The 25,566-nt window shown below is 35.5% G+C and overlaps 4 protein-coding genes and 1 non-coding gene across 7 annotated transcripts; 1 reads left to right on the top strand and 4 right to left on the bottom strand.

The window, feature by feature from the left end:
* Positions 1-1,638: 1,638 nt before the first annotated feature.
* Positions 1,639-2,391, top strand: LOC132035028 (uncharacterized). Its single transcript, XM_059425351.1, has 2 exons — positions 1,639-1,879; positions 2,000-2,391. The coding sequence occupies exons 1-2, from the start codon at positions 1,639-1,641 to the stop codon at positions 2,389-2,391; spliced, it is 633 nt and encodes a 210-aa protein (XP_059281334.1).
* Positions 2,392-5,937: 3,546 nt separating this feature from the next.
* Positions 5,938-9,053, bottom strand: LOC132034335 (proline-rich receptor-like protein kinase PERK3). 3 transcript variants are annotated; one of them, XM_059424652.1, is made up of 8 exons: positions 8,641-9,053; positions 7,927-8,549; positions 7,641-7,843; positions 7,223-7,349; positions 7,085-7,156; positions 6,835-7,018; positions 6,620-6,752; positions 5,938-6,537 (listed from the first exon to the last, which is right to left on the bottom strand). In XM_059424652.1, exons 2-8 carry the CDS (start codon positions 8,075-8,077, stop codon positions 6,289-6,291), a joined length of 1,119 nt encoding a protein of 372 aa, XP_059280635.1. In that variant the 5' UTR covers positions 8,078-8,549; positions 8,641-9,053; the 3' UTR covers positions 5,938-6,288. The 3 variants fall into 3 exon arrangements, with proteins under 3 accessions (XP_059280635.1, XP_059280632.1, XP_059280634.1); XM_059424649.1 differs by having other exon boundaries at positions 7,641-7,849; positions 8,641-9,051; XM_059424651.1 differs by having other exon boundaries at positions 7,641-7,849; positions 7,927-8,531; positions 8,617-9,051.
* Positions 9,054-12,719: 3,666 nt separating this feature from the next.
* Positions 12,720-22,146, bottom strand: LOC132034336 (probable serine/threonine-protein phosphatase 2A regulatory subunit B'' subunit TON2). The gene is made up of 13 exons (XM_059424653.1): positions 22,000-22,146; positions 21,721-21,966; positions 19,970-20,061; positions 19,804-19,866; positions 19,436-19,534; positions 18,429-18,587; positions 17,569-17,640; positions 17,304-17,436; positions 17,022-17,086; positions 16,066-16,141; positions 15,244-15,345; positions 14,051-14,243; positions 12,720-13,277 (listed from the first exon to the last, which is right to left on the bottom strand). The coding sequence occupies exons 2-13, from the start codon at positions 21,860-21,862 to the stop codon at positions 13,037-13,039; spliced, it is 1,437 nt and encodes a 478-aa protein (XP_059280636.1). The 5' UTR covers positions 21,863-21,966; positions 22,000-22,146; the 3' UTR covers positions 12,720-13,036.
* Positions 13,803-13,920, bottom strand: LOC132035707 (small nucleolar RNA snoR104). The gene has a single exon (XR_009409423.1). It is a non-coding gene; the product is annotated as a small nucleolar RNA snoR104 (small nucleolar RNA).
* A 2,255-nt stretch (positions 22,147-24,401) lies between the features above and the next one.
* Positions 24,402-25,061, bottom strand: LOC132034337 (uncharacterized). Its single transcript, XM_059424654.1, has one exon. The coding sequence runs from the start codon at positions 25,059-25,061 to the stop codon at positions 24,717-24,719; it is 345 nt and encodes a 114-aa protein (XP_059280637.1). The 3' UTR covers positions 24,402-24,716.
* Between the last annotated feature and the right edge of the window lie 505 nt (positions 25,062-25,566).

Here is a 25,566-nt window from a genome sequence, read left to right on the forward strand (position 1 = left end):
ACCTTTGATTATGTAGGAATGGTCTTTGGATGAAGCTACTCCACTTGAGAAAACCCTAACATCAACACAAAAAGGAATCCTTGACTTCTACAAACCCTAGTGAGCACCTATATATACACTTGATTCACTTGATTATTGGTGTTTGATCTTTGATTTCCCCCTTGTATCTGTGTTAGTATGGTGTATGGAATATTCTAGAGCTCTCTTGAAGTGTGGAGAATGAGTGAAATGAGAAATAAGAACTTGGGCCCCTCTTTTTATAAAATTTAAAAGCTGCCTGCTATGGATTATACGGACACTTATACGGTCTGTGTAATTTTATACGGTCCGTATAAGTGACCGTATAATCTCTATGATACCGACGGACCGTATAAAGTTATACGAACTGTATAATTGGTCGTATAACTCACCCTTTTCCCGAATTTGTTCTCGTCGATTCATTTGATCTCTAATCCTTATAGAACCTTCTTAGCACTTGTTTAATACTTCATTAACCATCTAAGGAGACTTATAACTTCCTCTCAAGACATTACTAAATAATCCTTAACTCGATAACTTGCGAGACCTTTCCCAAACACAACTTATACTTCAATTCTCCTCAACGAACTTAGTTTCTCCGAGTCATATGACATCAAAATCTTATCGTATATACTTCAAAGCTACTTAATACTCTCCTTAATGTCATAAGGGCTTCATGTTCGCTTTCAGGTGCGTTAGTCTATTCACAGTATGACAACACCGAATGTCCGAGGTGTAACAAATAATGTCCTTTATCTTGAGAGCAGAATTGGAGGTAATCCTGTCACTTTTGCTGAGGTAGTTGATTTCCAACATTGTTTGGATGAGTGTGAACTTGCAGAGTTACCAAATACTGGATGTCAATTTACTTGGAGTGATAAGCATGGTACAGACAGAATTTTCACAAAAATTGATTGGGCCTTAGCAAATGGAGAATGGGTGGATAACATGCCACAATGCATAGTTAATGTGTTGCCTGAGGGGGTGAGTGACCATTGCCCCCTAGTGGTTAAGTTGATAGAAGATAGAACAAAAAAGAAAAGTTCTTTTAAATTCTCCAATATCTGGAGTACACATCCTGATTTCTTAAGGATAGTAGCACAGGACTAGGCAAATGAAGTGGTTGGATGCAAAATGCACAAAATAGTAAAGAAGTTGAAACTATTAAAAGGAAGCCTGAGGAAGGTGCATAAGAAAGATTTTAATAATTTTTTATCCCAGGTGCATAAAGAAAGAGCTGAATTGCAAAGACTCCAGACTTTTCTGTAATGTAATCCAACTGATGGGCCACTGCAACAAGAGGAGAAGGTGATGTGTGCAAAATTCAAAACTTCTGCATATCTGGCTGAATCATTGTTAATAAAGAAGAGTAAAGCTACTTAGATAAAAATGGGAGATGATAACACCAGATATTTCTTTTTTGTACTTAAGCAAAAGAAGTTAATGCAAACCATAACTCAGATAAAGGATGCTCAACAACAATGGCAACATGAACCTGAGACAATTGCTAATGTGCTTGTGGACTACTATCAAAAGCTGCTTGGAAAGGATGATGGAAATAGGTGACAGGCTCGAGCAGGAATCTTTTCTCAAGGGGAAAGATTGACAATAGAACAACAAATGCAGCTGGTGCAAGCTTATACTGCAAAAGATGTTAAGCAAGCAATGTTTAGCATTAATGAGAATAAGAGCCCTAGGCCAAATAGTTATGGTAGTGGTTTCTTTAGAGCTGCTTGGAAGGTGATTGGGAATAATGTGTGTGATGTTATACTGGAGTTCATGAGTAATAGGAAGATGCTGAAGCAACTGAATACAACTATGATCTCAATCATCCCAAAGGTAGCTAAACCTGAATTTGCTAGTCAATACAGATAACCTGAATTTGCTAGTCAATACAGACCTATATCATGTTGTAATGTACTGTATAAGTGCATTTGTAAAATGTTGTGTGTAAGACTGACTGGCATTTTACCTAGTATAGTGAGTGACACTCGAGCTACATTTGTGAAAGGCAGATCACTTGTGCACAATGTACTGATGTGTCATGACATTTTGAGACGTTACAATAGGAAAAATTCCTCTGCTAGATGCCTAATGAAAATTGACCTAAGGAAATCTTATGATATGGTCAAGTGGGAGTTTGTGGAGGAAATGCTTGAGGGATATGGATTTCCAGACAAGTTCATTCAACTGGTAATGGTGTGTATCAATACAACAAGATTTTCAGTCAAAGTGAATGAAGAGGGATGTGGATACTTTGAAGGAAGGAGAGGGTTGAGACAGGAGGATCCTATCTCACCCCAACTCCTTGTGCTACTGATGGATTATTTGTCTAGGATCTTAAGGAAGATGAGCCAATTACCTGATTTCTGATACCACCCCATGTGCAAGGAGCAACAACTTACTTATCTAACCTTTGCAGATGATTTAATGATCTTCTGCAAAGAATGAAAAATCTGTGAGAAGAGTGATGGAAGCATTAGACTATTTCTCTAAAACAACTGGATTGGAAGCAAATACAGATAAATCTAGTTTGTATATTGCTGGGGTTACTGATTCAATGAAATAAAGACTGCTGGACATTACATGTTTCTCAAGTGGATCTTTTCCAATGAGGTATCTAGGCTTGCCTTTATCCTTAAAGAAATGGAACAAGATTGATTGCCAACAATTATGTTTGAAGATAACTGAGAAAATTAGATAAGTGTCAACTAGACATTTGTCTTATGCTGGAAATTTACAAGTGATCAACTCTATACTATTTTCCTTGCACAACTTTTGGGGGGCAGTGTTCATCTTACCCTAGAGTGTAGTGAATGAAGTGGATAAAAAGTGCAGGATTTTCTCGTGGGGAAGTACAGAGGAGAAGAAGAAAACTGTCCCTAGTAGCATGGGACAAGATCTGCAAACCCAAGAAACAAGATGGTTTGAACATTAAGTGTTGTAGAGTATGGAATATAGTAGCATTTGGCAAGCTGATCTGGTTGCTATTGACCAACAAGGAAATACTTTGGGTGAAGTGGATTCATGGTATCTATATGAAAGAAGTGAGAATTTCTGGGAATACACAGCACCAGCTGACTGTAGCTGGTATTGAAAGAGGCTCAATAAACTCAAACTTGGCATGAGGAGGTGGTATAATGCAGACAGATACAATCTTACAACCTCAGGGAAGTACTTAATTGCAAAGGGCTACTATGACATGATAGGTGCAGGACAAGCAATGGAAACTAGCACACTGATATGGAGTAAAATCCTGCAACCTAAACATAAATTCATCTTGTGGTTGGCAGCTTAAAGGAAACTGTTAACTAGGGGAAGATTAGCAGGAATTGAATGTCCAAATACTGAATGTGAACTGTGTGATATGCATGCTCATGAAGACAGTAACCATCTCTTCAAGGACTGCACTTGGGCTGTGGGACTGTGGCAGGCTATGAATGACTGGATTAAATTGCAATTGTCAAAGAATTATATTGTTGATGTACTGCAGCTGATAAAACAGAAGCATTGGCCCAGGATGAAGAAGGAAATTGTTGCTGCTGTTCTAGGAGCTATGATCTATCATATTTGGATGGTTAGAAACTGGAAATTTTTTAGAAAGCAAAGTGTAAATATAGAGTTTGTGATACAACAGATGAAAACAGTAGTTAAGGAGAGAATATAGATGTTTAGAGATTCCAAACATGCTAGGAAATGTGAGTGGTTTATTGAGCAAATTTGTAATTAGTTCTTTGAGGCTTGAAAGATCCAGCAATCTTTCTAGAAGAGGGTTGGAACTTCAGGTGCTCCTTAGTGTGTCTTCAGTTTTGTTGCATGGTAATATATTGCCCAAAAAAAAAAGTGCCAATGTTGTCAATTTTCATTTTTTTAATCCGTTCCCTTCATCATTAGCTAGAAATTTCGAATTTTAGTTCAAAAAATTTTAATAGCAAGGCTTCACCTTAAGAGTTCTTTACTGCTTATCTGAATTAATTTGATCGGTGAGTTTTGAATATCGTATGACTAAAAAAAATTGTCATGTCTTTCTCCAACTTCTCTTACAATTTTGGGTTCTCATGTACTTTAATTTATTCCGGAAAAAAAAAAAATATCACAATGAGTTTCATACCCAATGGTATATGCCAATATCTGGACCTTCGAATGGTCCCATATAACATGTCCCATAAACTGACTATATTTTTCCCTTTCTAACTAATTTGATTTCTCCGGTCAATTGGTTTTGTGGGTTTTTATGAATTTTCTTTTAGATTCTTTTTTCAAAAAGAAATATCTATATTTTGACGTAGTATACGATATCTAAAAATAAATTTTTGCATTGTCATTTCTTCTATTAAAGTCTTAACGGACTGTGTTCATTCATTCCTACATGTTCAGTTTTACTGTGTCTTAATATTAGCCGGCTTCATTATTTGATTTTGATTAAAAATGAGTAAGTCTTTGGTTACTGTCAGATTATGGAATAAGTAGGCCTTGATGAATTATAGACTTAAGAAACTTGGAGCTGGAGCTGAAGCTGTGGCAAAATTAAGGACCCTCAAATTTAGCAAGAAAGTGCTGCAAAAAGTTTAGCATGCTTGGTCCCACCAACATGTGAATGTCTCTCCTTATATTTATTGGAAATGAGAAATGACACCATTTTACCCTTTTTCTCAACTCACCCCAGTTACAGAAATTATCAGCCTCTTCTATCCCTTTCACCCTGTTCTTTCCCTTATTTTTTCTTACTTGAGTCGAGAAATTCATTGACACCAAAACCAAGATGGTGATTTAACTTGTATCCATGGACAATGTATAGAATCTTACGCGTGCAATTTTGACTTTTTTTAGTAGGTTACTTGCATTATTTTTTAAGTGAAAAATGCTACTCTCTCCGTTTGTTTGTCTTATTTTAGTCCGTTTAAAAAAAGTTAATACTTTTTCTTATTTAAAAGAATCCTTTAATTTCAACTTTTCAATGATTAAGAAGCACTATAAGAAAGTCGAATTTGGTACATGACTACATTCTACATTTATTTAGTTTAATACCACAAGATTCAAAAGTCTTTTTACTTTCTCAAACTCCCTGTCAAGTCAAAACTAGACAAACAAATTGAAACCGAGGGAGTACTTATTATGAATAGTTTGTATATAGAAGTTGAACTCGTCAAAAACATGTCAACAACTATACTTGGTATCAAGCAATGATTTTAGGCTAAGTTGATTGAATGGTTGACTACATTGCTGAATAGCAGTTATGGGATCTCCAGCATCCATTACTGCAAAAATGGCTGATGATTGTTGCAGTGGTAAACAATTTCTATTAGAAGCAAGAGAAAAAAGGGGGAGGTGGAGTGGGATGGTACTCAAGATTTAATGGTTTCCTGAATTGAACATTTTGTAGTCATCTTTAATATAACAATGGTGTTTCTTATTTGAAGGGAAGAAAGAAACATGCTGGTAACTGAAGGTAAAGAAATTGTTTTATGTCCAATACATCTGTTTGGACGATTTTAGTTATGCACTTTGGATGAAAGAGCTCCTCACATATTTTTTTTCATTGATGCAGCGGTGCTTTTTTTTATCTGATGAGATCACCGTTACTCGATGATCTGGCAGCAATGAGGAATCAGAAGTGAATTACATAATCAATTAGTCAATCCTCATAATGTAAGTCCTTAGTGGTCTCTATAAAGATGAAATATATCCAAGCTTTATTTCAGAATCCTCAAGTTCCAAATGTAATCGGGAACGTAATCATGTTCATGAACTGAATGTGCTGTTAGGTCCTCTCTCATTCATGAACTTGAACCGAGTGAAATGTATATATATGCAGTAAATGTTCTTGCACCAGAATGATCCTCTTAAGATTAAATCTTGGCAACAACAATTTCTTCTATGTGAAACAGTTGATAATCCGATGAGAATAAACTATTCAAATTGGAAGAGCAGTTACTATTCAATTAACTCAATGTAAAAGGAGCACGGGATATTGTACTAACAAAGAAGGTTTCCCTCTTCTTCTGGTTACAATAATCGTCAAGGCCCAACCACAATCAAGCAGGATGCTAAATATCATAAATCAAACAATAATGCCCATAAACGCCTATCAGGATTGCTAGCGTAATGGACTGAAAAAACAAACAAAAAAATAGTTGCCGATTAATATTTCAGGCAATGACCTTTTGCTTCTCTACCTTTGTAAAAAGAAGCAGAAGGAGGGGAGACCATTCAAGCGGATGTACATTTAGTTGCAGGCTGAATTCTTTGGAGAAAACAGAAATCACTGCTTCAGTTTGTAAACAATTGACTTCCTAGAGTAACTGTGGAAGTACCTTCTCCCATACCAGTTGTGTGCATGATCTCCCTCTCAAGAAGCCTTTCAAGATCCAACACAACCGTTTCCATGGTTGGCCTATATCTACCAGGAAAACTCATGCATCTCAATGCTATCTTGATCAAATCCTTCATCACCTCCCCCGTGAAGCTTCCCATCAGCCTATGATCCACTAAATCCTCTGAACTCAGCTCTTTTTCAACCTTAATTTTGCCAAAGTTTACATAAGCAGTCAGTATAAACATCATGAAATGTTTAGATATTGAATTTGGTTCTTTAACTTACCCAATCAAGTACGCTTTGGTTTGATCCAAATTCATCTATATGTGAAGCATCCCTTCCAGTTATGAGCTCTATCAGGAATACCCCAAAACTATAAACATCACTTGTCTCACAGAGAATTCCAATTTGGTTTATCCTAAACAACATGGAACAGAAAACATATCAAAAAGTGCTTAAAAGTCAAGTTCGTACTCAAATGAGGCAAAGTGGCTGTTTACTCTGGATCTCTAAAAGCATTGACAGAACTGAGGCCAGATGGACCTGCATCATCAATTTTTTCGAGCAACTTCAGAATGCCCGCGTCTGCAACTTTGGCAATGAAGTCCTCATCAACCAGAACATTAGCTGTTTTAAAGTTCCCATGGATTATTGAAGGGCGTTGCCCATGTAAATGACTTAATCCTGTTAGAGTCAAGAACAAATTTAGAGTCATCTTTGTTTTGGTTTTGAACGAGTCTTATGATATACCTTTAGCTGTTCCAATAGCAATAGATAACCTTTGCTTGAATTCTAGCTTTGTTGCAGATTCCCTTCCTGTGTCTGACAAGAGAACCAATCAGCTTTGGCATATAATGGGCTAATATATATGCAAGGATAGATCCCTACCATACAAGTGATTGCGCATGCTTCCATTAGGCAAATATTCAAAAACCAGCATGGAGTATCCACTATCTTGGCAGTAACCTAAAAGACTGACCAGGTTCCGGTGCTGAACCCTTGATAAATGGGCAACCTATTATTCGAAATGCAAAGTTAGAGCTAGCTTTAGAAAGATAATTGAATTAGATGGTTTCAAGATTGGTTAAACTTTTGTATTGAAATGATAATAAGCATATTCCTTTGAGGTTCTAGTTTCAACTTCTTTTCTTTTTTATTAAAACAGGAATATGAAATTCAAAAATGTATTGGTTCCTTAAGAAGGAAACGAATGAAGTGAAAAATGAGTAGGATAGTATATAATCCATTCCTTGCCTTTTCTTCCTATTGTATTAAACAATCAACCCCTTTTAATAGCTAGACATACCTCTTCAGTAAACTCCTGTTTAGGAATCCCTAAACGCCTTTTTATAGCAACGACAGTTCCATCACAGAGCAACCCTTTGAAAACCAGACCAAAACTTCCACAGCCAATGAGATTGTTTTCATCAAAATGATTTGTGGCTTTCTCCAACTCTTCCATTCTGAATAACCTTGATGGACCAAAAGATGCTTCCCTTTTCATCTCCACTGAAACTACTTGGGCAGTACATTTAGCAGAAAGCAGAGTTAGCAGGGAAAATTTTAGTGATGATTTTATTTTTCTACATTACCTACTGCAGATGGATCTGAAGAAGCTGAGTCTGAATTCTTATTTGAATTCTTCCTGCTGCGGTACGCGCGAAAACATACAAAGCAAATTACTCCCAAGAGGAGTACTGCCCCTCCAATTCCTCCTGCTATAGGTACAAATGAACTTGCCATCCAAGAAAATCATCCAATTGATTTGAACATTTGACACTTGTGGTTATATGGATCAATGAAGAAACACTTTCCAGTCAAATTACTGTTGAAATTTCATGTAGTCCTTTATAGCAGTGCTAAAAACCATAAAGATGAATAAAGGTACCAACTTGAAGTACTCCATCAGTATGAAAAATCACATCAAGGTGGTGGTCCTCTTGTGTACTAAACATAGTTTCTGACCAAATGCTGATCTCAAGAATCCATTTGGGAAACAGTAACAATGGTAAGGAAGAAAATGCTGCCAATTTCCTCCTATCAGACAACTCATTGGCTAATTTCCATAGTACCCCACTTTCTTGTCCATGCATTCACACATACCAATATGTCAAGAAAGAAAGAAGCTCTATCAGCCAAGAAAGAAGCTCTATCAGCCTCTTTTCATACCCAACAAAAATCTCTTTCTTCTTCTTCACTTTTTCCCTTGGCTGGCCTGCTCAGTAAAACAAAGAAAAGGGAATTAATATTTGTGGCTTTCTTCAGATTCTGTCCATCTTTACACCTATTCAGTTAAGATTACATACCTTGTCAGTTGTACAAGTAGTACTTTTTGATTCCCCTGTGTAGTAAGATAGTTGGCACTGAAGATGACACTTAAAGGTGTCTAACAATTTCCACACAGCAAGAATATCTTAGTAATAAGATAGGGTGTTACAAACCTAATGAAATTACCAATAAAATGTGCTTTAGTCAAGTGTTGGGAACCTTTCAAAATATAGGAAATAAGGAAGAGAGGTTCTCATCCAATGTGAGTAGCTGTAACTGATAGTGAAAAAAGTTTTTGTCTTTACTAGGTTAGGAACAGTGAAAAAAAGTACTACTCCCTTTTACTGGACAGACATAATAATTGAAAGGAATCAAAAGAAAAGGTGAAAAAAAATCCATTTATCAATTTTAAGTCTTTTCCTTGCATCCACACTATGAGCATTTTTGCTTTCTTTTCTTTGTATGACCTGGAAAGAAGAGTGTCTCTGTTATTATTTTTGTTGGTAGAATGAGACATCACGTCATTACAGATCATGACAGCTGAGCAAATAAGACATTCCCCACACCAAAATCCATACACACAAATGCTGCTGGACTTATTTGCTGTCTTCTTTTATATTAGACCTTAATATTTAGGGGTCATTTGGTTGCTAGTTAGAGTTATGCATGAGTAGTAGTTATGCATGTCTTAGTAAGGCATAAATTAGTTATGCAGGGATGAGTTATGTCATCTCCGATGAGTTATGTCATCTCCTACTCTGCATAAAATAATACTACATAAGTTCTCTCATAACTAATACATATATGTATTAGTTATGCAGAAAATAAAAACATGAACCAACTATTGTATTAACACAGTGCTATGTTTTATGTGAAAAAGGAAAAAAAAAGCAATCATTGTATAACTTATGCTAAATTCTATGTGAAGTTTATTCTTCCCCATATTATAACCAAAAAATATATAAAGTTATGCTAACTTTAGCAAATGATTACTTTTTAGTGTTCCATGGATCTATTAGTGTTTTATAATGCACATTGAATTTAAGTCTGTGTCCTCCTCTTCCACTTTTTGGGTACTAATATAATGGTTGGTGACAGAGTGATAATATAATGGTAGGGGTCAGCCAATCCGATCGCTGTGAATTTAAAAGAAAAAAGTCTTATGCACCATCACCATGTACAAAAATATCTCACTATAGTGTTATATGAAAGACTCTAATACCAAGTACTCACTTTGTCCCATTTTATGTGTCACATTCTTTTTTAATATGTATTGTAGTCCCAAAAAGAATAACGTCTTTCTTTATTTATAAAATATAATTTTAAACTTCTCATTTTATTCTTAATGACATGAATCTATAGTCTTAAAAGTATCTATGGCATATTTTACACCCCAAGTTCAAAAGTACGTATTTCATTCTTTTTTAAACTTCATCACATAAATTGGGACGAGGGGTATTGCTCAGTGAAAACATTTGTCTATTGTTGGTTTTCTGATGACCTGATGATTGTTTGATTTTTTATATTATGAGTATTTAAATTTAAACTCTTATTTGCCTCTATATTTACCGCTTGTGGGGCTGTTGGCATTTACCTTTTCTTTTTTTCTCCCTTTTTTACCCCCAAAGGCTGTAAGATGAGCTCTTGGTACTTGTATGGAAGATTCTTGAGATGTAAGATATTCCCTGTACAACCTCTTTTTGTCTGGCTCTGTCTCATTTATAAGTTTTGTTATTTTCTTTCTTATGACTTTTGTGTCCTCTATTTTGGGAGGAACAGAGAGGGAGCTACAGTGAATAAATAAAAAATGTACATTTACATGAAGTTAACCGCCCAATTGACTTTAAAAAAAAAAAAAAGTATAAGTGGGTGCAATGGTATCAATTTAAAATTTTGAATTTATCTCTAATCGAGCCGATCTCAATTCATAATCGTTTTAAAACAAGTGAACAATAAGTAGGCGTTCGGCCATCAATTTTGAAACCATGGTTTCAAACCAAATAATAACATTAATTAATTTAGTGTGGTTTAAACCCTTTTAAACCATGGTTTGAACCCAAATCATCCAAAAAAGCATGGTTTCAACTTTTTAAATACAAAATTTAACCCATAAGTTAATATTTTGTAAAAAAAATCATAAGTTGGTAAATATTTTTAACAATTACCCCCATCAATCATTTACCAATCTCATTAACTTCCACCAACCTTTATTTATGTCTACCAATCTTTAATTTATGTGGGAAGATTATATTAAATAGTAGTTACATTACTATTCATGTTAAATTTTCGATTTTATTGAAGAAAGTTTGATCAATTCACGTTGATTTTTTAGAAAAGTCTTCTAATAGTGTACTAATTTTGTTATAAACTATAATTTGCTATTTTGTAAGATTGTATAAGAATTGAGAATGTTTTGATAATTTTCATAATTTGTAGTGGTTTTTATGTCTATAATAAAATACAACTTAAAATAAATATTCAAATACGATTTCAAACCATGATTTCAAACCATGTCCAAACGGGGCCTAAATTTGACTACTAAAAAGCATCCACGTTGTATGCTCGTTCTAGTCAAGAATAGAGGCAAATTGAGAATTTGGTATTAATGGGTTCAGATGGTGTAGTACATATATATTTCCACACATAAATGTGTTGGATATGTATACATGATTATAAGCTATCAATTCAACTGAACCTGCAGCAAAAAGTAAGGCAGTAGTGTCTCTAGCTAAGAAACTAGCCATTAAGTGGAGAGAAGTTAGATGTGTCTTTGGTCAAGAGACTTAACCAAAAAGGAGGAGAGTAATGCTGGAAAATTAAAAATCTGAAAGAGAGGTGTTGCTTTCAATATGCTGTGGTGTCTAAAAGTAGGGATATGTGCATGTGCAGTTCTCTATGGCTATTCCTATTAGACACGGGGTCGTTTGGTAGATAGTCAAAATTATTCCGGGATTGACTAATTTATCTCATCTATATTTTATAAAAGGTATATAAAATAATCCCAAGACATTCAAGACTAATTTTTGTATATGTTTTGGCATAAGGTATAAATTTATCAAGGTGATAAATTTATACCTTCTACCAAACATAAGATAAAAAATTAGTTACGGGATATCTCAGCTTATACCTTCTACCAAACGACCCCTATGGGTTTAAATTTTGAAGACACTTTTGTACATGTTCTCAACCGTCTATTATGTAGTTCAATTAATCACATAAAATATGTCATCTCCTTTAATTACATACGTCGGCCTCTCAACTGGAACAAGTTTGAGGTTTTGCAACTTATTAATGTAAGGTAATGGCACTTGAGAACACGCCCAAAAAAATTCTAAAACACTTTATCATATGTTCAGTTAATCAATTGAAACAACCAATAGTTCGAGGTCGACGCTGAAGGTAATTTTTATAGAACCATTATGTATGTGCAGTCGAATGCAATTGGTTACAAACACCAGTGGTCCTAAGACCAATTTTACTCCCATCTGCTACTTTCATTATCAAGAAAATATTATTTTGGTGTTTCTTATGGGTCGTTGTTTACTCCTTCCTTTTATTTCTTTTTCTGTTTCGTCTCGTCTTCATCACAATAGATTCTTTTTTCGTTATTTATTCTAATGGGTGTTGCACAGTGCATTATCATCAGATTAAACAAACTATAACTCTATCTTAAACTAGGTGACAGGACTACAAAATCTCTCCTTTATTTCCATTTTAATCATCCCCACATTGTGGGATTCACTGGGTATCTTGTTGTATTTCCATTTTAATCATCCCAATATTGCTAAATAATTTATTTTTAAAAGGCAACGTGTGTCTGATGTGCTATGCGGGAAAAAGTTATATACATCACGAATAATCAGTGTGGATAAATATATTCTTTTGTTTTACTATGAACGTTAATTAGAAGAAATCATTTGAGAAATGAGAACTGAAAGGGGTCAGCACGTACTTTGAATTCGACTTCAGTCAGATTCAAGAGATTTATCTTGGTTATAAGAACTCTAGACTATAGTTTCTCACAGAAAAACAATTTCATATTATTGATAAAACTCAACAAGTTCATGAAAAGCATAATATACTTGGCCAAAGGTAGAGATGATACAAGAGAGCAGGAAAACCTGAAATAGCTTTTCATTATAAGACTTGTAAAACATGCTCAATTTTGTGGGGTATGGCCAGTGAACTAAGCAACATGCACCTTTGATTCAGTCTCCACCTCAGATTTCAGGAATCTCTCTGCTACACAAGATTTCAAACATACAACTTCTGCAGGTTTGTTCAGCATCCAAGACTACCATAGTGACCGCATTGTTAGCCACTTCCCATTCACACAACTAAGAAAAGCTGAATTCTCTACATACATAGGATAATCTATTCTGCAAACTAGGATCTGATGTTAATGCAATTACAGATGATTGGCTCTTTAATCCTTCATCCTTCTTCTTGGGGTTCTTCCTCTTCCTGTAGAAGATTTTCCCTGTTGTCATGGGCCCAGAAACCACGGACGTCTATAAGCATGCTTGCAACAGTGCCACCTTGTTTGCATGATAGCAAATCAGCCAGTGATATCCTCAAAGGATCAGCCGGCTTCACCATATCCCATATTTCATCCCTTACGTCCTCGATGCAAAGTTCATAGTTCCCTCCTTCAATCCATTTCTGATGGACATCTCTGTTTTTTAAAATACAAAGGACAGTCATATCAGACATGGACCACTATAGTGGAATGCTCGGCGATAAAAGAATAAATCTGACTTTTAGATATGAATATTTATCCCTATCTGAGATAATGTAAAATGTTTGACGGACTGAAAAGTATGAACCAAAATCATTTTTGGTGTTTTTGGACATAAGTCGGTGCAATATAATATTAATGGAGAGCGGAAGTGGGAGAATGTTTCCATTTACCGAAACATATACTTCAGTTCTAAACAACCAAATACAAAAAGATCTCATTAAGGAAAACATTTTACATCATACCAAATAGGCCTTAATCAGGACACTGGAAGAAATTCTGTAGCAAATTATGGTGACTAACACCTAGATGGACCAACTCCAAAACCCTCCAACCTTTCTTGAGTTTTTGTTCTCTTTTCCACATCCCATTTAGTGTACAAGGGAGAGGTAAATGGTACGGGTAGCGTATAGAATCAAATAGTGCAATTCAGCCTATTGAGTGGATGGCAATTCAATGAGCTGATGTATCTGGTTATTTGAGACTTGCAGCACTATTTCAGGAACCACAAGCAGGAAACCCCAGAAACTCTGTTTAGGAAGACTGAATCAGGATACATATCAACTTATATGTGATCCCTTCTTTCACTTCCATATTTCAATTTTTCTTTTCTCCAGTAGGAATAACAAATACAATTAACAATGTACCACTAACCAGACAGGTCGAGAAAATTTACTCAAAGCAAAAATATAACTTCATGTTCCTTTTACCTGAATAGCGTGTGAATATCAGCTGTAGTTAGGAAACCCCTTCCATGGAGATCAAGACATCTGAACAAATATGTTAGACCCTCCGGAGCATCCTTGTTTTCCAGGGCCAGAACGAAGTCAAGAAAACTTTCAAAATCCATCTCACGGGCATTGCCGCCTCCAATTTTTCCACGTCGAACATGCTCGTCAAAAACTAGTAATTACACAAACCAACAGAAGTTCACAACAAACATACAAATTCAATCCTTGTAAAATATAAAAGCTATAGAAGGTTCAAAAATGAAAACACCACATGACTTCTGACTGTACAGATGAGCAATGCAAATTGGTATGAGATAACGAGCACAGAGATGAAGAAAACCTTATGAGAGAGAAAGAGAGCTGTTAGATGAACGGGCCAAGAGTAGTCCACTGCATCATGTTACAAACAGCAAGGCAAAGTGGAAAAGCAACATGATGTGGCTGAAGTTCATTTGAAATGTTTGTGGTATTTCCTTGAACGAAAGGCAGGATAATTTTACGTCCATGCAAATGGAACACTTCAGGTAATCCATCTTTAAAAGGGCCAAATTCCTTTAATTCCTTTTCGAAAAAAGGGCCAAAATCCTTTAATATCCAGAAGATGAGTGGAGGTGCATCTATTCTATCTAGAGTCTGGACTGTAGATACTGTAAACACGACCTATAGAGGGTCAGAGGGAAAGATTGCCGCAGTAAAGTAGGCAACTATATTGATGATGGAGGTAATGTTTCTAGTGTTTAGATTACATACTAATCTTATTTTTTTTAAGATAGAACGTTTCCAAATGTTTTCTTAATCATTATAACATCTTGAACTGCTTTATGGTGCGTAACAATTGGAAGTGTTCCCAATTTGCGGGTAACTCAACAGGTGGTGTCAGAACTGATTCTAGCAACGAGACAATTGTAGGACTTCGATGATGGCATCAACACAAGGCATATTCCTAGGTTTAGTGTCAGGTAGGTGAATACACAGTGTCTATCTTGGACAGCAAGGTTTCAATGTGAACTGCAGGAGTGACTCCTATAGGACAAATTCAAGCAATAATTGCAGAAAATGAACGAAATAGTTAGGAAAATAGACCACAGCTGCAGTGGACCACACGTCTGAAACGTCCCATAGATCTCAAGAAAGATACATTAAACGGTACATAAGCAGACTCTCAGTTTTACCTCTTTCAATGAAGATATCTGTTAGTGTACCATCTGCATATTCCCTTAGCTCCTGCTTGCTCAATGTTCCGTTCATATCTTTATCAAGAGCAAGAAACATGTCTGCATAATTCATATAAACATATTGATCATAAATCAATGAAGGAAGAAGAGGAGCAGTACCCAGAAAAATAGAAAGAAAAAAAAAAAAGGAAACAGCAGAGAGAGAGAGAGAGACAAGGAAAAGGAGAACAAGAAGAAAAAGAAGGGAAAGGAGGAAACTGTGGAGAAAACGGGGAATAATAAGAAAGATGTGAGCGGAACTACAATGGAAATTAGGATATTGTGTTTCCCGCAACAACCACAGAAGCAGGTATTTGGACATCTAACAACCAACTTTCTCCATTGTATGCGGTTTGAATTTCAAATTTCCACCAGCTCATGTATGAAAGCTACAACCAATCTTGTAATGCATGACCAAGTATTGAGAAAATTGGAAGCACTAAACTGACAACCTTTGTTTCATATCACCTCAACCTTTGTTTCCTATCACCTCACAAGTACTTATGACAGCATATCTTTTGAGGCCAGGATCACCACTTATACACCTTACAGTTCTGTACTTGATATACTATATGGAACTATACTCATTCAAAGGGGAACAATGTATCAGAGCTGGTAAACTAGCAGACAAAATGGTCCAGGAGTCGGGAAACGTTGGAACTACAACATAAACATACTGCAACCAAGGCTTACAGCTTCAACAAAAGCTGTGTAGAAGCAAAGCAGTAGACAAAGCATGACATGGATCTGCTTCTAAATTAAGAGATTTAAAGCACTGACCACAAATGCGCTGTGCAGAAGTCAAGGAAAACCAGTTTTCAGCTTGTTCTGTGTCAGTGACTTCTTCCTCAGTCTCCTAGTAGAACAAAAATGTGAACATGTCATCCTCTAAGTAAAAGGAAAACTAATGCAACTGCAGATTCTTGCTTTTAAAATAAATAGGGAAAGTAAAATAATACAGTTATATACTTCTCCTGCCGAAAATAATGAATGCTTGCTAAAAAAATAGTTTACGTGAACATTTTTGTGCATGCAAAGGAGTAGATGTTTTAGGGGTAGATTGTTAAAAAACTGTGGATTTCAGATTCTAGGTGAGATTGTAAAAGTAGGTTCAGAAAACTATGCAAATAACTTTGTTAAGATTATGCAAAATAATGACCTGGGATCGTCACTTTTATGTGTTTAGAAGTTCTGGGAACAGCCGAAATAACCGGATTCTACTTGCCAACCCGCAATTTTAAAGCAATAACATTTAGCAAAATACTAGGGTTGCAAAAGATATCAAAAGTTGAATAAACTAATTTGAGATGTAAAAGTTCTTTCCAGTATTTCACCAAGTCCCAAACAGCTTAAATAATGATTTTTTTTTTATTTTTTTTTTTTAATCAAGCATATGAGCATTTCTTTGGAAAACATTTCTGAAATTCAATTGGATTGATTAGGGAGAGAATAAGCCATATGAGCATTTCCTTTAGGGCAGAAAGTTTGATTATAAGGAATCCATAAATTTTGCTGAAGGAGGTGCTAAATGTAAGAAGTTAAATGTTCAAAGCTGATTAAAATGAAGGGATATGAGCATTTCCTTTAGGATTGAGAATAAAGCCCACTATAACTGTCACACGAAGAAATGACAGGTAAACTGCCATACACTTTAAACAACTTGTGCAATATTTATCTATAGCTCTTGAAGCAAACGTAATTGCATAAAGTAGTAGCAGACAACAACAAGAAGTTACCTGGTGAAGTTCCATCAACTCCTGGAGACAGTTGCTAAGCAATATCTTTTTTATGCATGCCTTACCTGTTGGGATCAACATTGCACTTTTCAAGGTAAATTCAGGTAATGACTGTAAAAAAAGAGTTTGTCCAGCAGCCCGCGATAAGGCTAACTAAGATCTAATGGGTTGGGGACATAAAGCAAGAACATTGTGCTTAGAAAATTATCGATTTGCTGAATTACAAAAAAGCAGGAGTACCACATACACCGGGTAATGAGAACAGTCATAAAAAATACAAACCTCGTCTATGGGGATCACAAAAGAAGAAAAATTTGTGTGCAGCTATACGGCAATACATTTGCACAAAAGCTGCTGGCATGTCTCGAAGCTGTGCTAGGTTAGGAATCAGGCCCCGTATATAGGCTTCCATTTCCTGTTTGACCTCAAAACGTGCATATGTGAATACAATTTGTCTAAGTGAGCTAATAATACGAATGTAATAACTGTGTAAGGCAAAAAGTAGTAATAGTAAAACATTGGAGTTGAGAATAGTGGAGAACCATACATGGGGTTGAAGGAAGCCATCAGAGTCTTCATCAAGCTCACTCATGTCAATTCGGGCTTGAGTAAGTGAAACCTAAAAAGCAGAGAGATCATATTACATATGCAAAAAATCTGACGCAGACAGCTTAATACCTCTTCCTAATTTATTCTTAGCTAAATATTAACTCTCCATTTAAAGTAAGCCAAGAAGATGCATCAACTCTTCCAGAGGACCAAGGACTACTAATCATCAAATTCCACAAAAGAACAAGTATCAAATGACTACAGAACTTTTGGTCGCCAACATCAAAGTAACCATTACATCTCGCAAGATGAACCCACATTAGAAAATCATGGCCAAGTAGCTTGCCTGCAGAAACCTTTCAGAACATCTCTTTTAACTACGAAAAACGTCCAATAATTACGCATTATATATTCTTACAGAGACAGATACGGAACGCCATGCTATTGGATGAACTTTCTGGTTCAACAGAAGTTCCTGTTCAATATAAGTCTAAGTAGCTAGCAAGATCTGCGAGTAACATATTAACTCTATTATAGAATTGGAGGACAGCCAATTCATGGTGCCTCCAGTTTTTTTAACAAATAAAATAGAGTTGATTTATGCAGTTCAGAGGGGTGCAATTCTGTCAGGAAAAATTCACACTCTCTTCTCAAGAGCTGAATCTTATTTACGCTTTCTCTTTCTTTAGTTTCTTCACATTTTCCTTCTTTTCCTTCAGGAAGATCCATGAGAAAGACACTAAAACAAGCACACGCAAATGATTTGACAGGGAAGGATATCTGAGTTTATTCAAACACTGTTGAGGGAAGAAAATTAGAACTAAAAGGACTTTGCAGATAGGGATTGATAATACTCACTGTACGCATCACATAAAGGTAAAATGGCAGGATGGCAATTCTCCCTGATTCATCCTTCTCAAACTTCATGAAATTTGAAGGACTGAAAAAGCGGCGACATTTAGGCCCTATTTGTTCTGTACAGACAGAGGCAATGTGGCAAAAGTCTTCATAATTCATCTAAACAAGACAAAGAATCACTTTCTCAGCATTTCATGCTTACAAGTGTTACAAGAAAGCAAAGAAATATTACACTATTGAAATAATAATATCACCAATAATAAATCAAGAATACTTTTTGTCTTTTTTTTCTCAGATGGCTCAAAACAATGTCTATGGTTAATTGCTCAAAGAACAAAGACAGTGCAACCGACATAAAAGAGAAGCAGTAAGGAAGTTGAAGATATATTCACGCAACTAGATATCGTCAAAAGCACATCAACAAGGAGCCAACAAAAAAAAAAAAAAAAAAAAACTGAAGCATGAAAAATACAACCATAACCACTTAACACCTATTCTATCAACATATTCAGGTTTATTATTAGCTGAGCCAAAGTAAATGGGAAGTAGGATTCAAGCGATTACAGTGATTAGGTATGACAGCCATTCGGACAAAAAATCGAAATGGTGAGGACTCTAAAATCGTCCATGCTAACACTTCCTGAATTATAGTCTCCAACTCTAAGTTCAACAAATAGAAATCTGCTGACAGTTTTCTGAATGATGCACCTATGTGCTCATGTAGGTGACATTTGGCAAACACAGTTTAGACATTTCCAATTGAAGAAGACTGTATATGCAACAATTTTTATCAACACGTTACTCCATTATGAAGCTAAAATTAACTCACCGGAAAGGGGCAACAACACAGAGCTGGAGCGAGTGCAAAATATCTACCATATGTATGTATGTGTTAATGTGTGGTCAAACATGAGACAAGAGAGGAGAGCCTTCCAAAGAGTATCTCATTACTCACTTGATGCTGGTTACTAGAGTTGAACCGCAGGAAAATAAAGTTAAGGTCTAACCTTTTCTGCACCAGTTGCATCATCTATCACGCAGTTCTCTCTTAAGCAGACCCACATAGCATCCAAATCATCAGCATTCAGCAAAAGGTCAGATTGTTTCTGAACAAATAAAAGTGGTTTATTAACTTTATATATTTTCACAAACGTAACCTATAACAATTTCTACAATCCCAATGACACTGTTTCCAAAAAATAAGTAAAAATTACTAGTCATCAATATCAACATGATGGCCATCAACCTGAAAACCAGAACCCCTCGGTAACAACAGAGAGAAGCTCCTTGGCCATGAGCACTGGAAGACTGGACCTCAATGCTTAAGGCTATACAACTAGTAAGCACATGCAAACTGGGAAAAGGGTATTAATACCTTTAAAAATCGGTATTTTGCCAGCCTCTGAACCCTATGACTAATAGATCCCTCTTCAGGTTTCTATAAGAAAGAAAAAATGATAGAAGAAGTATTAAGGATGAGAATAGGAAATGAGGTAGAAGCAACACAACTAACACTATCTTAAAGGAATGCAGTGTGATACCTTCTTATAAAAGCTAGGAATTGTGCCAGCTTCAGCACTCTTTTGCTGCTTCTCCTTGAAAATATCTAGCAAGATTCTTTTTGTTTCAAGCTCTGAATGAAACAAGGCAACATAGTCAGACGACGCAGACTGCACATAGATTCACAATTTACAGCAACAATAGACTTTCATATCAAGGGAAGTGTTAAACCAAATCAAAACATTAAAAAGAAGGTTTTGACACAGAAAATGTTTGAATCACCCAGCTAAGTTAGTATAGGAGGGAAAAACTAGTATGGGAGGGAAAAACTAAACAAACATATTAGCTTAGAAAAGCCAGCTCTGCAAATAGACACCTAAATCGTTACAGAAAACTAATCCGTCCTGAAGTGACAAATGTGGAGTCAATTTGAACCATTGGACACAAGTACGGAACAGTAGCCCACTTGAATTCTAGATGGACCTTTTGATCAATAGAAAGCAAGTAAAATATCACACGGTGTTCTTGGCTCCAACGGCATGAAATGCATCATCATAATATGGGAGAAGCTCATCCTTAACATAATTTTTTCTGTTTCCTAATGTGCATATGTAAATAAAACAAACAGAGTGGAAAGAATCAAATTACCTGATCTCATTTATCTAAGGAAAAAAATGAAAAGCAGACAACAAATGTTCTTACAACTATCAGATGTACAAAAAAAACACACAGCCCATGACCACCTTTGAGTTCTATCTAACTTTTTATGTGTTGACACAAGTAGTCTCAAGAACCAGACTACCATAGTTGGATCTCACTGTCTCCACTATAGTTTAACTAGTCCTCCTCCATCTGCCATCTTCCGTCAAGGATTAATAGCTCGTGAACAATACTAATTTCAAAAATAAAACTAGCACATAAAATATCACATATATAACACTTTTGAAATGAAAATGCATATAAATGATTAATTGAATGTCACATAGATACAATTTCAGCTTGTGACTCCTCAAAGCATCTAAAGAATTAAATCTTTATAAGGCATGAATTAACCTCGGAAAAATCACAGTAAAGTTAAACTAACACCGCCCACTTGAAAAACAAAAAAAAAAAGACCTTCAATGCTTGCATATATAAATACATAATTGTCACCACAGTTGTATAGAGCAACAACAAAAGAGGCATCTTGATCCCAAACTATTTAAGCTGTATGAATCCTCTGCATCCAATTCCCCTCAACAGTATCCTATTTCTTCAGCTCTATCATATGGAACGAAAATAAAGAAAAAGCTGAGACAAAAAAAAAAATTGGAAAATACTCCCTCGGTTCACTTTTACTTATCACTTTTAGCATATCAAGAGAAAAAACATACTCCCTCCGTTCACTTTTACTTGTCCACTATTCCAAAAATAGATTTTCACTTTTACTAAAGGATGTGCAAAGTCCAAACTGGACAAGTGAGGGAGTACATAAACAAGTTCTGGTAAATCTATGCAAAAAGAAAGTATCTTTCCTTTTTTTTTTTTTTTTTTGGCAATTCTATAATTCCAACTTTCCACATGACATGTTTAAAACCACAAGATTAAATGGCATTTTGGTACATTCTGCATATCTTTAATTTAAGATCACAAGATTCAAAAGTGTCCTTTTGTTTCTTAAATTCTGTTGTCAGTCAAACTAAATTGGGACGGAGGGAGTAGTATATGGACGAAAATAAATAAAAAGCTGAGACAGTGAAAAAAAATGGATAAACAAGTAGTGGTAAATGTATGTATAGAAAGAAAGACAGACCCATAAGGGCTTCGGATCCGAGACCCGCCCCGGATCCGATGTATCTACGGAGGTTTCTGACCCAAAGCATTGAGGATGCCGGGGGAATCTTTCGCTGTGCCGGAGCCTCAGGCCCTTCTCCATCGCTTGACCCACTGTACATTTCTTCAACAAAATAATGGTCTCAAATGAGCTTTGATCTCCAAACCCTAGAAATGTACATACATTTACAACACTGAAAGCTTGTCGATTGGTTGCTGTGTGGAGCTCCCTCCAAAGGTAGGGAGAGTGGCTATGCACAACAACACAAGTCAGAGAGGAAAGGAAAATTAATAAATTTATGTTTGGAAATTGACTCCACACAAGGGAAAACAATCCCCGGATAGTTTTATCGTCAACTCAGTTTTTGTAGTTTCGCTCACCAAAATAAAACTGTACTATTTTTTTCTCTTTTTACTTTGGCTCAATGCTTAAATTAACCACCAAATTACTACATCTAAGACTCTTTATTTTATTATTATTATTATTAACGGTAGAGGCTCAAATATACCCTTGTGCTATTAGAAATGGTATAAATATACCCTTTATTATATTTTCAGTTTAAGTATGTCCCTTTCTTATACGTTGACACTAATTTACCTTTATTTTTTAACAGAATAACACGTGTCAGCTCATTAATAAAAAAACCCGAGCCGTTTCCAAAGCAAAGTAATCCATGCCCATCTCCAACTACTACGTCGGCGCCGTTGGTCTTGATGTCGATGGTCATCTCTTCCTCGAATTCCGGCAAAAGAAATTTGAACCGGCAAACCATTTAAACTTTTACGAATACCTTGTGATGCCAAGAATTCAATGAAATCGAGAATCATGACATGAGTACAAAAAATGCAACGAATAATTAAATTTTCATTGATATAGACCTCACTATCATAATCACTAACTCCCACTCTCTTCACTATTATTTTTCATGATAAGTACACACATATCCAGTTTAAAAAAAGATAAACTATAAATGGATGATCTATAAACCATCGATTTTGCGGAGCATAGCTTATCCCAACACTATGTGTTGGACAGACAAATACATCTTTAAAGCAAATTTTGAGTGGCAAACATCCAAAACTTAAAATCTCACTTACCTCAATTGCGTAATTTAGATAACCTTTCCAATAAACCAAAAGATACTTCGAGATTTCAAAATCACCTCAAATTAAAAATATGATTTTAGATAGTCAAAAATCACTAAAGAAACATTTATTTTTATTTTTATATCAAATCAAACCCGAAGACAAAAGTCGATTGAAAAAATCGACACTGATCGACGAGTCCGAATCAAGACCACGTGAACTCCAAAACACTAATCAAAATTAAATGTTGATGATATTTGCCCTTCAAATAGAAGGTTTCAAGTCGAAGAACCTAGGGCTTAAATTCTCAATTCTAGCATTTTAAATTAAAGTAGCTCAAGCAGGAGATGACAAAAAAGCGAAACTATAAAAAGATTAAAGACCATTTGCGGCTTCTTGCATAAGTAATAGCAATGAGATAGTTCTTTAATTTGTATGGAAGTAAACCAAGCTTGTAAGCTTTAATTATGCGATAGATGTTATTCCCTCCATTTTAAAATAAGTGGTGTTTTTACCTTTTTATTTTGTTTCAAAATAAGTATTGTTTCTCAAAATCAAGAAGACATTAATTTTTTTTCCCTTCCATTTAAATAGATGGAGTTTTACACGACAAATGAAAAATCATCAAAGAGCTACTTCTTTTTGAAGACATTTGGTTCAAAATTATTACTAGTAATAAAACGCTTCTTACTTTTTAGGAATGAGTAATTTTCTCAAGGAGTGTACCCAAACTAGAAACACCATTTATTATGGAAAGGGGAGAATATGTTTTTCATTAATTCAAAATTATCTTTCTGTTGCATCCCTAACATTTGAATCTCAAGCTAATTAGTTCACTCTGCCCTATATTATGGCCCCAAAGATTTAATTTCTTGTTGTATTCCTGACATTTGAATCTCTAGCCATGCTCTTTTGTCCAATTAATACACTTTGCCCTATATTCTGGCACAAAATGACAAGCTAGAAGCCTATAACTACTATGTTTGGACAAAAGACAAATCACACAAGAAGCCGGATAGAAACTCTCCCTCCCTCCCTTAAATATCAACAAATCAAAAGGTTGCTGATTTAAGGAATCTATAATAACCTTAAATAAAAATTTCAAGATATATAAACTTACTCATATTATGTCAGTAAGTACTTATTACATTATCTCTGAAAAGCAAGTTATACTTTCTTTCTAAACCAACGATGTGTTAAATGCATAAATTAGTGGAGTTGACCGCTACTTCAGAATTCACAACAGGAAATTCAGCTTCGCATGAAAAGAGTACCGGAAAAGTAAGATAATTTAACCCTCATAAAAAATGCAACGGCCATCAAAACAATGTGTTGAGTTAAAGTTGAAACTGAAGTACGGTTTGACATAAATTTTATTGAATTTTACTTGTGAAAGTTGAAGACAGATGAGTAGAAACCAATATTCCACTTAAAATCCAACGGAGTACGTGAATTTTTATTGCACAAAATGTGCAAGTGACATAAATTTCTTAGGCCTAAGTTTGCCTGAGATGGTTCTTGAAAATAATGCAACAGAGAAAATTTTCTCCTGGCAAAGACAAATGCTAAAAGTAATTTAGCCTCCATAAGTTACATTCCATCTCTTAGATAAACGGAAGTCACAGTCATCGTCCACACAAAAGCGTCAAATCCAAGCATTTGCTTTCAACATCGTAATGGGTCAGGGGTCTTAAAATGCCAAGAAATGTACATCAACTTTAGTAAGTGTACTGTTTTCCTCATAACCCTACTAACTCTTAGCCAACTTTGCCTTTACAATCACGCATCATCACACAAGGAGTGACATCCTTATAATTTCATTAACAACTTCAATTTAGTATTTGAGCACAAAAGAAATGGGTAGTTACTTGCATGGGTAAAAACAAGTATCTATTTGGTCGATATATCAGAAGATGGAGGCGCCTTACTAGCGGAAGCAGATGAGGAACTAGTTGACGCTTCAGCTTCAACAAGTTTCCGGAGTCTTTCTTGAAGGACTCGAACTCGACTTTCAGTTTTACGGAGCTTTCTCCATCTATAGGCAAACCAAAGCCCGAATCCCCCATACACAACTATATAGGAACCCCAAACATAGGGGTAAGTTTCTGCATTCTCTTTGATCTTCTGGTACTGGTCTTGTATCTTGTCTGCCCAATTAGTATATGAGTAGCTTCCCAACTGCTTTTCTGCTTCAGCTGATTGTGGACTACCTTCACTTTTTTCCTGAGAAGTCATCGCTGCTCCCTTGATTTACCACTTGAATCTGTCCTCAGAAAGATAAAACCACCTCGGAGACGTTTGTTGCTTGGCTACAGAAAAAAGAGCATTACCTGGTTACTTTGAGGAAGAGCATTACCTACAAATGCCCCAACATTATATGGTCTAAACCCCTCCATGGGAGGCACACAATGTTATCCGATATGTAGAAAATAAAAGAAGCATTACTTTGATACTTTCACATTTGCAATTTGTATCGAGTTACTACTTAGTACTTAGTACATGCTATGATGCAAACAATTTATGGCCAAATCGATCTAAACCTAAAGAGGCATCTTAACAGCATATCTAAGATCAAGATGTGTTTTGTCTTGTCTATAAGGTTTCATCCGGATAATACTAATCTCTTGCTTTTTCTGTTTCTCAGTATCTGTGACATCATAAACTATAACAATTTTATATACTTCCAAATAAAGACAAATCAAATAGTCATGCATTTGCGTTTTGAGCCCACCGGACTAGA

Source organism: Lycium ferocissimum, chromosome 10, assembly GCF_029784015.1.
Source record: "Lycium ferocissimum isolate CSIRO_LF1 chromosome 10, AGI_CSIRO_Lferr_CH_V1, whole genome shotgun sequence".
Taxonomy (NCBI): domain Eukaryota; kingdom Viridiplantae; phylum Streptophyta; class Magnoliopsida; order Solanales; family Solanaceae; genus Lycium; species Lycium ferocissimum.

What these genes read in the sequence shown, in the direction of transcription:
- LOC132035028 (XM_059425351.1), top strand. Translation starts at nt 1,639, where the DNA reads ATGCAGCTGGTGCAAGCTTATACTGCAAAAGATGTTAAGCAAGCAATG. An exon ending in AGCTAAACCTGAATTTGCTA is followed by an intron (nt 1,880 to 1,999) that starts GTCAATACAGAT and finishes TACCTAGTATAG; the next exon opens with TGAGTGACACTCGAGCTACA.
- LOC132034335 (XM_059424649.1), bottom strand. Translation starts at nt 8,077, where the DNA reads ATGGCAAGTTCATTTGTACCTATAGCAGGAGGAATTGGAGGGGCAGTA. An exon ending in AATGCTTTTAGAGATCCAGA is followed by an intron (nt 6,753 to 6,834) that starts GTAAACAGCCAC and finishes CATGTTGTTTAG; the next exon opens with GATAAACCAAATTGGAATTC. An exon ending in ACCAAAGCGTACTTGATTGG is followed by an intron (nt 6,538 to 6,619) that starts GTAAGTTAAAGA and finishes GGCAAAATTAAG; the next exon opens with GTTGAAAAAGAGCTGAGTTC.
- LOC132034336 (XM_059424653.1), bottom strand. Translation starts at nt 21,862, where the DNA reads ATGTACAGTGGGTCAAGCGATGGAGAAGGGCCTGAGGCTCCGGCACAG. An exon ending in ATGCAACTGGTGCAGAAAAG is followed by an intron (nt 18,588 to 19,435) that starts GTTAGACCTTAA and finishes TGTCTTGTTTAG; the next exon opens with ATGAATTATGAAGACTTTTG. An exon ending in AGATATCTTCATTGAAAGAG is followed by an intron (nt 14,244 to 15,243) that starts GTAAAACTGAGA and finishes TGTAATTACTAG; the next exon opens with TTTTTGACGAGCATGTTCGA.
- LOC132034337 (XM_059424654.1), bottom strand. Translation starts at nt 25,061, where the DNA reads ATGACTTCTCAGGAAAAAAGTGAAGGTAGTCCACAATCAGCTGAAGCA.